Genomic DNA, 15,691 nt, shown 5'->3' with positions numbered 1-15,691 from the left:
CACTGATCAGAGCAGCACAAGAACAGGCACTAAGCACCAGATCCATGGTAGCAAGAGTTTACCCCTAGATAGGACCCAAGGTGCAATCTGTGCAGAGAGGCCTCAGAGACAGTTCAGCATACAGAGGAAGGGTGTATGATGCAAGCAGGAACAGGATATATTGAACAACACAAACAAGTAGCTGGCAATGTGTACAGGAACATCTGTACCGTGTATGGGCTAGACCCTCCCAGGTCCAGATGGGAGATTCCAAGAAAGTCAAGGAGAATAATAGGGCTAAGATCCTGTGGGACTTCCAGATCCAGATGGACAGGTAGGTACTGGCCAGTCAAGTAGACATCAAGGTAGTAGACAAGGACCAGAAGACAGGGGTGGTAATAGATGTAGTGGTTAAAAGTGACAGTAACATCAGGAAGAAGGAATATGAGAAGCTTGAGAAGTACCAGGGCCTGAAGGAGGAACTAGAGAGGATGTAGAAAGTACATATCAGAGGCTGCTGATATGATGACCCAGAAGTTCCTCACAAATGTACAGAGGCTTCCACCCCAAATCCAACACCCAAAGACTGCATACCAGTCTGAATGAGGGCAGGTGGGATCTGGTGAGTGTCAAAGCCACTGTCTTGGATGAAACCCAGAGCATCTAGGAGTACATCAGTAAGATGGCACCCAAAGATGAGCTGCAGAAAAAATGCCTGAGGTAGCAGCAGATGTGGGAGGAAGTTCAAGTGGAGGAAATGCGATGGCAGACAAGCTCCTGCATGGGATGTACCATTGACAGATAGCTGAGGTGGTTTACACTAGAAAATCCTACCAGTGGCTGGAAAGGGCTGGACTAAAAGACAGCACTGAGGCACTGATCAGAGCAGCACAAGAACAGGCACTAAGCACCAGATCCATAGAAGCAAGAGTCTACCCCTAGATAAGACCCAAGGTGCAATCTGTGCAGAGAGGCCTCAGAGACAGTCCAACATACAGTGGCAGGGTGTAAGATGCAAGCAGGAACAACATACATTTAACAGCACAAACAGGTAGCTGGCAATGTGTACAGGAACGTCTGCACAGTGTATGGGCTAGACCCTCCCAGGTCCAGATGGGAGATTCCACAGAAAGTCATGGAGAATTATAGTGCTAGGATCCTGTGGGACTTCCAGATCCACATGGAAGGTTCTGGCCAGTTTATAAGGGTTGCACAAGAAAGAGGTATGCTTTCTTCAGTTTTTTCCACAGATATAGATATAGATATCTCTTCCTCTATATTTCTAGCTAACTTTTCAAAACTTTCTTCCATCCAAAGTAATCATGTTCCCTCATATAGATGATGTTAATAGATGATGAGAGATACAACCTATAAGGACTATTATAATTCGGTTTCCCTCTGAACAATGTAGAATTTTATATACCTCATTTTAACAATAATTGATAGTTTAATAAGTTCATTTAATAAGAAAAATGAATTTCAGAAATGTCAGTATCTCTTTTTTTATTTCCCAAGGAATAACAAAATGATTTTGGTGATGCTAATTCACCCATCATCAATCAGTTTACCCAGGCAATTTCATTTCAATATTATCCTTTATGCGTGATGTTTTGGGGTGCACGTTTTTGTCTTATATCAGCATGTGAAAGAAGTACTAACATGATAAATATGTAATTGTATATAACTGTTTATGATACCATTGGTCATTATTCTGATTCATGATATATCTGAAATCTAAGCTTTGAGGTCCAAATTTCCAGAAAAAAAATCCCCGTTGTTGTATCCTCCCAAATAGCGCATCTTCTTCTATACTACAGCCTCAGCTTATGAAATCATTATAGAAGCAAGGTTTATAATGTTATTACACAAATGTTTCCATTGTGCAATCTCTTGGGTCATACTTGAAAAATAATGAATCTGAGGAAGGATGTGAGGGATCATTCAGAGAGAATGATTATGGGAGATATAGAGAAGGAGAGAGAAATTACCTTTCAGTGACACACCTTAATTCATCCTATTAGTGTCTTCAGTAAGCCTGAAAAACACTTGGAAACCCACAATTTCTGAGTGTGAGTTGAATGAGATCAGAATAATTATGTATCCTGTTGACATTGCATTTCATAGGTCTGTCTGCAAATACCACAGAGCTCATCATAGTTTAATAAGTGGAATCCCAGGAGAAATTGGTAGCATTAGTTGTCTGAAATTCATCTCTATTAAAAAAAAAAAAAAAATGAAGTGCCGGAATACACCTGTAGGTGACGTGTGTTTGTATAATTCTGAGAGACAATATATTTGACTTCCTTGAAAATTATATGTCCTTAAAAGCAAGATGACCACTTTATGGGAAAACAGGGGCATCTGAAATGCTCATCTTTGGCTTTGAAATGGCAAGCCAGCCTGCTTCTTTTTAACAGATGTTGCATTCACACAAAAAGGGGTGGGTTGTCAGTAACTGATCATGCCTATCATGTTTCAAACTATGTCATCAACAAGCATAAGACATACATATATATTCAAAATCAATGTTATGACAGATATAATACAGTCTTAGTGCTTATGATAATCAGATATTTGATAGGTTCCTGGATGGGAGATAAAACCCAAAAATGCTGATGTGGTATTTATTGAAGATCTCTCTGTATAAATTAATAAGTAGAATACTGTGTTCCTTAACATTCTGGATCATGGCTTAAGTTCTAAATCGCCCCTGATCTTCAGGAACAATCTTTAAAATGAATGTAGTACAGGTAGACATCTTTTAAAATGCAGATATTCATCTTTGGAAAGTTCTTTGGGAAGTGGCTCTATATACAAATTTAACAATAAATAAGTTATAAATTTGTTGTTTTTGGTCTTTAAAACAATAGGGTCACATATCTATATGTGTTTATGTACCTGTTTCTAACACTTATATTTTCCTTTCTTCTGAGGAGCTCGTCTGAGGTCTCCTCCCTCCATCCCTCTCTCTTGCTCTCTTTTCACACAGTAACCACCTTGTAGCAAATGCTGCATTAAACCATAGTCAACAGCCTAATTTCCCCCAGGTTAAACTTGAGTGCTTAGATGGGGCTTTTCCCAATGGGTACACGACCTCTTACCTTTATTCTATCTCAGGCATGAATTTTCACCAGGCTTTCACTTTGGCCCGGCTGGATGCATTGCACTCTGCTGCCTTTTATGCATCTATAAAAATACAACCTCCTCAACATATTTCTTCTTGTGGGAAGGCTCAGTAGTACCCTTGAGTCATTGCACCAGAAATTCCAGTGAAAATAATGCAATCATAACAAAACAGTTAACCCTAACCCTAAACGAATAATACTTCAGCAAATGAAAAGCAAATCTTTATTATGGTGATAGACCAGCATAAGAAGGATGGGATACAGTCATTTAAAAAGCCTGAAGGAGTCTAAAAAAATTATGGAAAGCTAGAAGATATAAAATATATATGCATTAAAAGAGAAAGTAGATACAAAAAACAAGAGTCTGAAAGGAGGGGTAGGAGCATTAGATGGGTGTAGGGGAACATAAAAGGTTAATATGTGGAAGATTGTATCTATCAAATTAGATAGCACTCTAATATGGTGAACTAGGTGCTCATTAAGTCTAGTTTATGACAGAGGTCACCATCTGATGAATTTTGAATGCTGCTCTGTAGAACCTGGAAACTTTGCATGTTGTGATAGGGTTGGTATCTGAAAGCAACAGGGTGATGGAAAATTGTCCTGTGTGGATATTTATGTAATTATGATGAAATGAGGCACCATAGAGAAGTCACATTATTGGCTTGGCTTGCAATTATTTGAGAGTTGTAGGTATATAATGGCCACCTCTGGTCTAGAGAATGTGGTTTTAGGGGTAGAGCAGTGAGCACAGTACACTGGCATTGAAGGTATCTGAAAGAACCAGCTGTAGAGAAATTCCTCTGGAGAAAAACCTCCTACTATAGGACAACAAGTCACAAACAAAATCTAGGAAAGAAGTAATAGAACATTTCACTTCCTATTTTATGTTTCCATTTTTCTGTGTTTTGCTAGACCATTCTTTGTCGTAATTCTTGATCTAAATTAATAAATAATAGTTTGCATTCAAGAAAGCATAAATAAGCTTATTTACTATTAACAGGAATAGAAATATGGATATTGCTATACTTACAAAGAATTCGATTATTAAGTACCTGCAACCTCCTAGTATTTTAGGTAAAAGAGTGGATGTTTGCTTTTTAAAGGATAAACTATCTCAGTAAGAGGTTTATCACAGAGTGCAGTATTTCTGGACATTTAACTCAAGGAATGTAATTCTCTTGAGTCTCTATAGTGAGTGGAGAAGTTAAGTTAGTAGGGAGAATTTTTAAAACCAGTGGCTTTAGCCATACATGTTGTCTTAGGCAGAATGCTGAGAAGCTGGGTTTCATTGGCTCTTAAACACAGGTATGCATTTTATTGATCATAATAACAAGAGCCATGTCTCAATAGCAACAAAACTTTTCAGAACAAAATTCATTAGCCATCTGCAGTTATCACAGCTACACAAGTGTACAGAAATAGCTCAATCTAATTTTTTCTGAGCAATCTTGCCACTGCGTCAGTGTATATCCAGTTCTGTCCTGAAACTGGAATCTGACTGAACCTCCATGAAGACCTGCCTTTGACTTTGCTGCTTGAAATGCTGGATTACATTACTTTTGACCTCTTTGATCTTGCAGAACAAATGGAATACAAGGACCAAGACAGATTTAAAATGTTACTGGCTATCAGCCATCTATCTGATTTGGCTAGGTTAAATTCAGTCAGAATTAACAGTAGAGATTACTATCTTCATTGAATGGGAAAATTGCTTCTGAATATGCATGAAGAATATTTCACTATCTTTCCAGATGACCACATGCCTAATTAAAGTTTCACAAAAAGAAGGTGACATTTTATTCCATCTTTCCATACTCTGGTGTCCTTCAGATATGTTGATCTTTACATCTAACAACTGTTGAAGCTGACTTTGCCAAATGGAATTTGGAATTTGGAATCAGATGCATTCTCTCTCCCTGGCCTTGGAATACTCACCCAGTCTGGGAAAGATTAATCAAAAGGAAATTGAATATTTTTCATGTTTAGAATTTATAATGAAAGAAGAGGAGAAAAGCATAGAGACAGACAATGGAAAATCCATACAGAGAGGTACACAGTTGCCTTGTTAAACCTCTGGCGGTGAGGCCTGGGCCTTGCTGGAGGTGAAAGCAGGTAACAAATAAGTTATTAAGGTCAAAGCATAAAGCTTGCTAGTTCATGTCTCATGCTTGGCAGAATGCAGAAGACAAGTAGGAAAAACTAGTTTTTTTAACATCCTTTCTTCCTGGTGTTAACTGGAAACATGGTCAATAACAGGGCAACCACAATTGCCAGGGCATTAGCAGACTCGTTTTCAAGTGCAGAATCCAGTACCCCAATTAACATTCTCAAAATAAAGGAATAATCTATCTTCCTTATTTTAGAAAAACGTTTTTGCCTCCCCACCACCCTAGGAAAATGTGAATCCATGAAAAACGTAGTACAGAAGTAACAACGCCACTTATTCTTCTGCTGAAACTTGTCCTTCTAAAAGTTAAATATAAATAGAATAATGGTGACTTGGGCTACTTTGTAAGTTATTATGTCCTTATTTACACACCTTGCTAAATCATATTGTTTCTTTAGTTTCTGGGTTAGCATGTTATTGTGAACCTAGTTAATATTTTCATAACCATGATTTATGACTTAATGATTTTAAGAACTCTGGGAATGTATGGGGGAAAATGTTCATATAGAGATTTGCACAATTTTAATTTCTACTTTAGTTTTATCCCTGAGAGAAGGCTAATTTCCTTCAGCAAAAGCCAAGGTTTCATATGGACTTCCTCAGATGGAACCATAATTAGAAAGACTCTTTAAGGGCTATGGGGTCTTTCCTTTTTGCCACACTAAAATGTGAATGAGGTTAATGGATTAGAAAGCAATACCCACACAAACAAGGTAAAAGTTGAAAGACAAGAAACATCCAAAGATAAGGAAGGCAGGAAAACTAAACAGCAACATTCAATAGGGGGATATGGCATCTTTCCCAAGTACACTTATACTGAGCTCCAAAATCTTTCATGAGTCTCCCATCTTTTATACATACATATAAACATACAAACATACATACATATGGAGAATGGTCACAAAAATAACACAAAACCTGGATATGGCTTTCTGTATATCTTTTCAGTACCATGGATTGAATGCTATAATTTTAAAGCACTTTTCAATAAGCTATCATGCCTGGTGTACATCTATCCCCACTTCTCCAGGTGTTGGACCAGGAAGCACGTGTTATCTCTTCCAATTTGTATCACATTGCGAGGTTTCTGAAAGCTTATCTAATGTTCTGTTACACTTATGCATCATTCTGATTATGCTTCTTGTCTTTTTCACTTCTAGTTATGAAAAGGTTATGTCAGATAGAACCAGCTAACCCACCCTGCCAGGTGTCTGCACTTCTAAGAAAAAGAAATTATACTCTTGAGTTAAAGTGTGTGAGAACCAGTTTGGAGCAGTAGTTAAGACATCAGGTAGAAACCAGGAGACTGTCAGTTCTAGTCCTGCCTTAGGAACAAAGCCAGCTGGGTGACTTTCGACCAGTCACTCTCTCAGCCCTAAGAAGGAGGCAATGGCAAACCGCTTCTGAAAAACCTTGCCATGACAACAGCAGGGACCTGTCCAGGCAGTTGCCACCAGTCAAGTTGGATTTGAAGGCACAAAATATCAAAGTGTGTGAGCACATCACCATTGAAGGAGAGATGGGTTTTATAGGCTAGTGTACTTTTGGAAAAGCTAAAGCTATACTATGTACATACATTAGAGGGGAAGCCATTTTATACAGGAAAGACAGGCCAAAAAAAGCCACAACATTTAAACCTCCTTGCCAATGCAATCGTTTTCCACAATAACATATACTATTATGTCCTGTTCCTCACTTCACAACATCATCATTTAGCATCTATAACAGTAATTTGGGGTGCAGTAATTGACAATAATTAGGGATGCCAGTTTTTTGCTGAGCAACTTCTACCTTCCTTCCCATTTGAGAGGTTAGATTTGCATATAACCCAGTTGCATCTACCTTTCTAACTTATTCCTTTATTCAGAGACATAAAGGAAAAGAAAGGAACATGAAAAATTGTGGTAAACAGAATAGAAACTACACTAAAAGAAATTTTCAGAACCTCCAGAGTTTAGAGAGGACAAGTCTGATATTCTTATTTCTCATGCTATAGATGATTGGATTGAACAGGGGGGGAAGAAGGGAATACAGAACAGTCAACCCAAAAGCTAAGTAAGATGGGGTGTCATAGGGGGGTCTCAGGTAGGCAAAGCATCCGGTTAATAAAAACATAGCCACTACTATAATGTGGGGAATGCAAGTGGATAAGGCTTTTTGCCTTCCTTGTTCAGAAGGGATTCTGAGCACTGCCTTGAAGATCATAGCATAAGATACAATAATAAAAGTTAAACAACCTAGTGCTGCAATACCACTGGCCACAACAACTCCAACTTCAACTAGATTGATACCAGAGCAGGATAGCTTTAGCAAATGTGGAATTTCACAGAAGAATTGGTTGACCACATTAGAACAGAAAAGGGTTGAAAAAGTGCCAGTGGTATGCACCATTCCATACAGAAGACTGGCAACCCAAACCAGAATCATTATTTCTGTGCAGCCTCTCCAATTCATCACCGTCTCATAGTGCAGTGGGTTGCAAATGGCAACATATCGATCATAGGCCATGACTGTCAGGAGGGAGATATCCGAAGCTTTGAAGGAGATAAAGATGAAGACTTGAGCAACACAACCAAAGTAAGAGATTTCCCTAGTGTCCATGAGGGAATTCACCATGGATTTCGGGACAATGACAGAAACTGAGCCCAGGTCCTGCACAGCCAAATTCATCAGAAAGAAGTACATGGGGCTGTGCAGTCGATGGTCAAAAGCTACTGCAGAGATGATGAGAAGATTTGTTGTTATAGTTGCCAGATATAACACAAAGAACAAGAAGAAATGTAAAAGTTGCAGATTCCTATTTTTTGAGAATTCCAGGAGCAAAAAGTAAGGCAATGTGGTTTGATTATCCATCCCTAATTTATGACTCAATTCAATTCAATTTCATTTAATTTATAAAGAGAGGTGGGAGATACAAGTAGATAAAACAGTGAACTTATAGATTGATACAAATTGAGAACAGAATGGAAAAATGGAAGGAAAACAGAATCAAAGAATGGATGCACTACATTCCTGTGCCCAATGACAGCACTATTCATGTACTTCAATCCATCATTGATTAAAGACCTAACCATTAAGCACAACTTTTTTCTTCTTCCACTCCATTCTTTTCCTTCTTGCACTGGTTAAAATGTTTGGCTAGGACTCAGAAAATCTTGTCAAGTCTATCTTCAGTGGAAGTTCCTTGGAGTTAATGGACCAGTAAGTATCTCTTACTGCTGTTACAGAATTGTTATAGTGGTTGAAAATTGGAGACAAGGCTCTCATATAGAGAGAGTTCCTGAAGGAAAGACAGGATACAAATCTAGTAGAGAAATATAATAGAATTAATATGTCTTTTACTTTGCAAGCTTGAGGGCAGAAACTTACAATTGCATGAATTTTTGTAACACAGAAACACAAAGAAACATAGATATAGAGACACAGATATAAAAAAATTGTTTTATCATCTGCTCTGGGAATGTTGTGGCTGAAAAAAGTCTTAATTCTTTAAACAAATAAATATTGGGTGACAAGTATGTATATAATTGTACTTTAAAGTATATGAATGGTACAAAAGAAAACATAATTCACATTTCATATTCATCAGGTGGCACTTAAAATTACAGTACACAAGGAAAGTATGTATTTTTATCAAGCCAAATAAGGAGGATATTTTCATATTCTGGTCAAAATTCTCCAGTTTACCTTTCCTTATAATGAACATTTAGAAAAGATTTCAAAAGGAAGAGCATTGATTTGGGGACCAATTGCCAAGGATGACAATGATTCACCTTCAGTCAATATTTTCAAGCACTCTCTGAATGGCCAATTTCAAAGATACAGTAATTTGGATTCCTCACCTGAGCAGGACTTGATTCAATATCCTAAGTAGCCCTTTCCCACCCTGTGATTCCATGAGATACTTCTGTGAATCTTGGCTGCCACTCACATTCTTCATAAAGTGTGTTACTTATAGTTTAGTTTTCTCATTGTTTCCTCTTTTTAGTATGAGCTGCACAGTTACAAATTGTGATATATATATCTAGCTAAAGAACAACCACTATCTTTGAACATTCAAAAAAAAAAAAAATGATTTTCTGTATCTCTGAATGTGAGCTGATACAACATCAGCATCTATTTAGCACAGTACGGTTAATATTTATCACCAGTAATACAATCTTTTAGACATTTACTGTCTTTTATCCTTCATGTGCAAATGAACCTAGAGATGACTTTGACATGCTAATTAACTTGATCAGTTCACTCAGTCCATTTTATTTCAATATTGAACATTGGTTTTTGAATTTCTGCAAACTGTATCTATCTCTATATGTAATCTGCACAGTCAGCAAGTTGAAGAGGGCCCTTCATGTTTAATATGCACTTGATCTGTTGTTTTGGATGTATATACAACCACTGCCCATAGATTCTCTTTTTTCCAGTTCATAATACTTTAAATTTAGCTTTTAGTGTCCAAAAGTTTGAAAATAAATCTCTCCTTCTTGTCTCCCTTCCCATAACATATTCTGTGCAAGTATAAGACTAGATTCAACTACCATTTCATTAAATCCTTTTCTCAGTGTGAAAATTATAGAAGCAAAACAAATGTACAATCACATAATGCATAGTTAAATCAATGCCAACTTATCTCAATAAGAGGGGGATTGCTTTTCTGTCAAATGTCCAATATATTTATGCTGCTATACATACTATTTTTCTTCATAGAATTATTGTGTCTTCTGATGTATGCTTTTAAGACTTTTAAATGTTGGTCCTGCAGTCGTTGCAATCAGACTATTGATCAGGTCTATCTTCATTGGAATGGTTTGACTGTATATTAAGCAAGCTTATTAATCATTTTGTTTCCCTGAAGAGGCAATTACATAACATAAATTATACAATCAAAACTAGAGAAAAGAAAAATATCCACACCTGACTTCTTATGCATGTGATGAGCCATTAACAGCTGATGCATATGGGAATTTTCTTCTAATAGTCCTCCCATTGTATTCTACAATTATAGATGACCTTACCAACAGAACAGGGGTTGAAGGTCACCTATTCTCACTTTCTACACTGAGAATTCAAGTCTAGATTGAGTGCAAAAACCTGCCAGAGGTATGTTCTGCAACAGGTTTAATCATCCTGGATTGTATTTTACAGTTAGTTTTCTAAATTGTTGGTTAAACTCTCCAATATTGTACCCTTTTCTAGTAGGACAGAGACTTTGTCTGACAGGGTGCTTGGAAGAGCTCCCTTTGAGATATGCCGAGGGCATGGTATCAAGATGAACGTTTGGATGATTGTGCTGCAGTGGCATCTTGATTGGCATTCATTTCCAAAAGCCTGTCTCTAATACTTCTTCTGTTCCAACAGCTAAACTTTCCCCAAGGTGGTAGGGAATACATTTGTAGGATGGGTGACATACGTTTTCTCCATTGGTTCCAAATTGTGCAATGGAGAAAACTGAGTTTGGCCAGATGGGATTCTGGAAGGGTTTCTAGTTGCTTAATGTGTCCCTACAATGCAAGATGTATTCTGACAGCAATAGAAGGTAGCCCTCCCTCCATCCTTAAGTAGGCAGATGCGGTGCCCTCAGGGAGGCCAAAAATCTTCCTAATCAAGTTGTTTTGGACTATTTCTGTTGGGCAATGACTTTCTCATCTCACCCTGAGATCATAGGCCCATTCAGCATCTGGGCTGTCAACTTTCCTTGAAATGTTTTATTTGCAGAGCCACCAGTTGCCCTCCTGTAGAATAGAAAGAATCAGAATAGCACCCACTGTATACTGGGCAGTTGCTAAGACAGTAGTTAAATGTGTTTTCCATAAAAAGGGCTTATGAAAGGTGATGCTCAGGTATTTAAAAAAGGGGCAGTGCTCTATTTTTTGGGCATTAATTGTCCATCTGTGTTTAATATTAGTTCTGCCAAAAACTAGTACCAGTTTTTTATTACAGTTTATCTTCAGTTTTTCCATTTCACATAAAACAGTGTGTCTGGCCAAAAATCTTCTAAAGCCAATCTCAGTGCAGGATATAAGAGTCATGTCATCAACACAGATAAACATTGAAATTTTTTGTCATTCTTCTTATAAACCTCTGGAAGAATTATATCCTCTCCAGGGGTTTTTCCAAGGGTCAATGTTGGAACCAGATGCTTACATTCAGATTTTGAGAGAGCTGGCCACTCTGATAGTAGGCTTACTGTGATAGATATTGTTATTGGCTCTTTGTATGGGCAGCTGTAAAAAGAGGAAAAATGTAGGTTCCAACTTTGTGCTGAGATGCATTCATGGGGCATGGTGGTTTGTGCTGAAACACCATTAGTCACCAATCTCCAAAATTTCCTTTTTTTTTTTTTTTAATTAAGCTGAGGCCAAGTTCCCTCCATTGGTCCCTATAGTAGGATAACTTCTCAGTCTTTAATAATTCCCAGTATTGGGATTAGAAATGAACCAATAACTGAATGAAGGAAACTGTCATTTCCCCTGTAACTCTCATCTGTAGCTTTCTCAGAGCTTGTCTTTTATTCCTACAGTCTTGGTCATACTAGCCCTTCCTTGTGTTATTCCTTCTAAGATGACAAGAACTGTAGTGGTCATCTGGGAACGTATTGCTTGAACTAAACATTTGAAATACATTGGAATTGGATTGCCATGAAAGATGCCTTGGATTCAGCATCTGTGGGATATTTAGAAAAGCAGTGATTTTCTCACTGAGGTTGGGGCTCCATCTGGGATGGTATTTAACCTGGGGGATGCCATCAATAATATTGCACCCCACAGGGGGGAGGGACTCATAAGCCAAAAGGGTCAGAATCAAGGGTAGATGATCACTCTCTGTTCTGTTGTGGACATCAAAGGAACTAGCCCAGGAAAGGAATGCAGGAGAGACCAGAATGTAATCAATGATACTGGCTCCAAATGAGCTTGGAAACATAAAATGTCCATTTGAAGTGTCGAAGTTGGAGCCGTGGAGACTGTACAGCATGTATTTAAAGGCCAGAATCAATAAGCAAACCCCTTATTTGTTTAGTATATTGTCCACTGATGATCAGGGCAGGTAGAATTCATCCTCTGGGCTGAGCCCATACATTGGTTATGTTAACTTGGGATTGGTGAATCTGTTTTTACCCTAGCTGCTATATCTAGGTTTCCTGTTTTCCTTCCGTTTCTGGTTTTATATTTTCTTTTAACACTCTAGCCACCCAGAGTCATGAATGAGGATGGGCAGCCTCAGAAATTGAAGTAAATAAGTAAAAAATGAAGAAGGAATAGATTCTTTGGGAAGAAGCAGAATTATCTCTGGAGCTTGCAAAAATAAATCAGGTTTGGGTATGGTAAGGGTTGAAGAAAACAGGGAGCAGGGAGAAAGGAAAGGAAGAAGTCGCAAGGAAAATGCACCCATCTCTTAGCCCAGTATTTTTCAAACTTGGCAACTTTAAGATGGGTAGACTTCAGCTCCCAGAATTCTCAAGAAAGCCATCAATTCTTGGAGTTGAAGTCCATACATCTTAAAGTTGCCAAGTTTGAAAAATGCTGTCCTACCAGAAAAACTAGTTGGGAGTTAGCACAAGATGGACCAGAGGAAGCATGAGGCTTTTTTCCATATTGAATTTGGTCCAACTCCGGGATAACTCTTCCCCAGTCAAAAGGGGAAAGGGACACCTTGGGGGTGCAGAGGATTCAGGCGATCCATTGACATGTTTAGCCAATGCACAGGGAGGGGCTGACAGCTTCATTGGTGATGAAACTGCCTGAATGATGTAGGTTTGGCATATGACTGTGAGGGACAAAAATGGGTGGCTACCAGTATTAAAAGAAAATATAAAAGAAATTGGCCATAGGAGGGAAGGATCAAACAGCTACAAAGACAGTGAAGGGAAATTTTGCCAATGGACTGGGGAAAGTTAGATTACTTGAATATATATTTGATTTTGAAATACTATACACCATTCTGTAAAGGGACTGCTCAAACTATTGCGCCAGAAACAATATGATTGGTGACTTCCTTATGGGACACAGAGTGTTTCAATATACCAAGTGTGATAATTCGTTAAAGTTATGACTGAACCTTTACAATACTGTTCTTTTTTCTTTATGATGTTTTTAGCGATGGAAGTAAAAGCTGTAAAAAGTTCACCAATACCCATGGGATACCTTCATAATAGATGTTCCAGCAGGAAAACAAAATCCTCTCCTAAGTGACTGTCCCTGACTGGAGGAAGATTTGTTAGCCAACTTTGTTAAAATAAACCATATTAGAGGTGAAAGGGATCCTGTCCGGGTGATTCTTTAAAAGAAATAGCTGCTGTGTAAAAGCAGGGACTATAATTAAAGTACTACTCCATTACAATGTTTCATGCATGCAATGCAATTCCTCCGGCCCCCCCAAATTACCCAAGAATTATGATTTATTCTCTGAATCCTAGGACCGTTGTAAATGCTCATGAATATATCCATATGCAAATATTTTACAAAAATCTAACTTGTGCTTTGACTTGTGAGAATATATCCATATGCAAATATTTTGCACAAATGTATGCTTTGGCTTTCCCATACATGAAAGGCTGCCTTAGTGCTACACAACTGCAAAGCTCACACTGTGCTCTCCAGATAGAACTCCAATTCACAATATTTTTCAGAGTATGGGGACTCCTACTTTCATCTGATAATGTTTTGCTAGGAAGGAAGGAAGGAAGGAAGGAAGGAAGGAAGGAAGGAAGGAAGGAAGGAAGGAAGGAAGGAAGGAAGGAAGGAAGGAAGGAAGGAAGGAAGGAAGGAAGGAAGGAAGGAAGGACAAGAAGGGAGGGAGGGACAGGAAGGGAGGAAGGAAGGAAGGAAGGAAGGAAGGAAGGAAGGAAGGAAGGAAGGAAGGAAGGAAGGAAGGAAGGAAGGAAGGAAGGAAGGAAGGAAGGAAGGAAGGACAAGAAGGGAGGGAGGGACAGGAAGGGAGGAAGGAAGGAAGACTTCTGCCAGCTTCCCACTACCAAAGTCAGTAGGGAAGCCAGCAGCAAGCTGCAAGTCACTCCCACTCCCGCTGGTTTTTGGACCTTCTTTCATTTTCTTTCTCTGTTGAGGTAAGGAAATATCTCTGAAACAATGACCCAACAAGTCACACATTGTCTAGTAATATTTAAGAGTGGGGGACTCCTACTTTCATCTGATAGTGTTTTGCTAATGTCAGAAGCAAGAGTCATTAACTTGTGGAACTCCAATGCTGATAAATCCAGCTCTAACCACCTGCAAGAAGGCCAATGCATAAAGATCCAAGATGTTGTCTCAGCAATTGAAAGAAAATTGCCATAGGTTTAGCCTCTGTCTCAGCTGTGCCTCCTTCTGCAATTACTTCCTTTCAGCCGGAAAATGAAAGTAGAAGATAAAAAGTTCAGTTAGAGCAAATAGAAGAGAAAGCATCAAGGAAAGCAATGTTCGTATTTCCCCAGTTTAGACAGGACAAAGGTGATCTGCTTATTTCTCATGCTATAGATTATTGGGTTGAACAGGGGTCGAAGAAAACAATATCAGACAGTTAATGCTAAATCTAAGTAAGATGAGGAGTTTGAGGCAGGCCTCAGATAGGCAATGCCTCCAGTTACTGAAAACAGAGAAACAACTGCAAGGAGGTGAACACAAGTAGAAAAGGCCTTTTGCCTTTGCTGGATAGATGGGATTCTCCACACTATGCTCAAAATCATGACGTAACTTACAATGATAAAAATAAAGCAACCTGTCCCAGCAATGGCACTTGCTACAAGAACTCCAGATTCAACTAGACTGAAGTCAGAGTAGGAGATTCCAGCTGACTGTAATTTATTCAACAATAAATTATTCAAGAAAGATTTGTTCTGAGATTTGCACAAATTGTAGTTTATTCAACAATAAATCACTAATCATCATTTAGTGTGACATCTGAAACCATTTCTGGTAAACAATATCCCAAGCAATTTCTTCTATAAAGACTTTAAGAACCCTGTGAATGGAAAGGGAAAAATGTTCATGTACTGATTTGCACAATTAATTTGTGCAAAATAAATTTATATGGAAATATTCTCACAAGCTATAGCACAAGTTAAATTTGAGCAAAATATTTGCATTTGGAGATGTTCTCATGATCATTTACAGGGGTCCCAGGATTACTGCAAAGTAGACAAGAAACATCCATACATAAGGCAGAAAAACAAGACAGCAACATTCAATATAGGAGTATAAATATAGGAGAAAATCTCATATCCTTTTAGCTGAGAGCCCCTCACCCTCCTCAAAGGAATGTACTGATGTTGACTAGATGACTCCAGGAAGTATATGGCACCTTTCCCAAGTATATTTATACTTGAGTCCCCAAATATTTGGCAAGTCGTCCATTTTTTGTACTGTTAAAGAAAGCATTTGGAGGATGGTGGCATAAATAACACAAAACCTTAATCTAGCTTATC

At 38.3% G+C, this 15,691-nt stretch overlaps 1 protein-coding gene across 1 annotated transcript; it reads right to left on the bottom strand.

Annotated features, from left to right (window-relative positions):
* Positions 1 to 7,212: 7,212 nt before the first annotated feature.
* On the bottom strand, positions 7,213 to 8,127 carry LOC103065863 (olfactory receptor 14J1-like). The gene has a single exon (XM_025176933.2). It carries the CDS (start codon positions 8,125 to 8,127, stop codon positions 7,213 to 7,215), a length of 915 nt encoding a protein of 304 aa, XP_025032701.2.
* Between the last annotated feature and the right edge of the window lie 7,564 nt (positions 8,128 to 15,691).

This window comes from Python bivittatus, unplaced genomic scaffold (assembly GCF_059951505.1).
Source record: "Python bivittatus isolate LINGU-HERP-01145 unplaced genomic scaffold, Pbiv_v1 ctg000470_np1212, whole genome shotgun sequence".
NCBI classification, from domain to species: domain Eukaryota; kingdom Metazoa; phylum Chordata; class Lepidosauria; order Squamata; family Pythonidae; genus Python; species Python bivittatus.
The sequence above is the reverse complement of the archived record's forward strand: the minus strand, read 5'-3'. Positions and strand labels throughout refer to the sequence as shown.

Coding starts and splice junctions, on each gene's coding strand:
- LOC103065863 (XM_025176933.2), bottom strand. CDS start 8,127: ATGGATAATCAAACCACATTGCCTTACTTTTTGCTCCTGGAATTCTCA.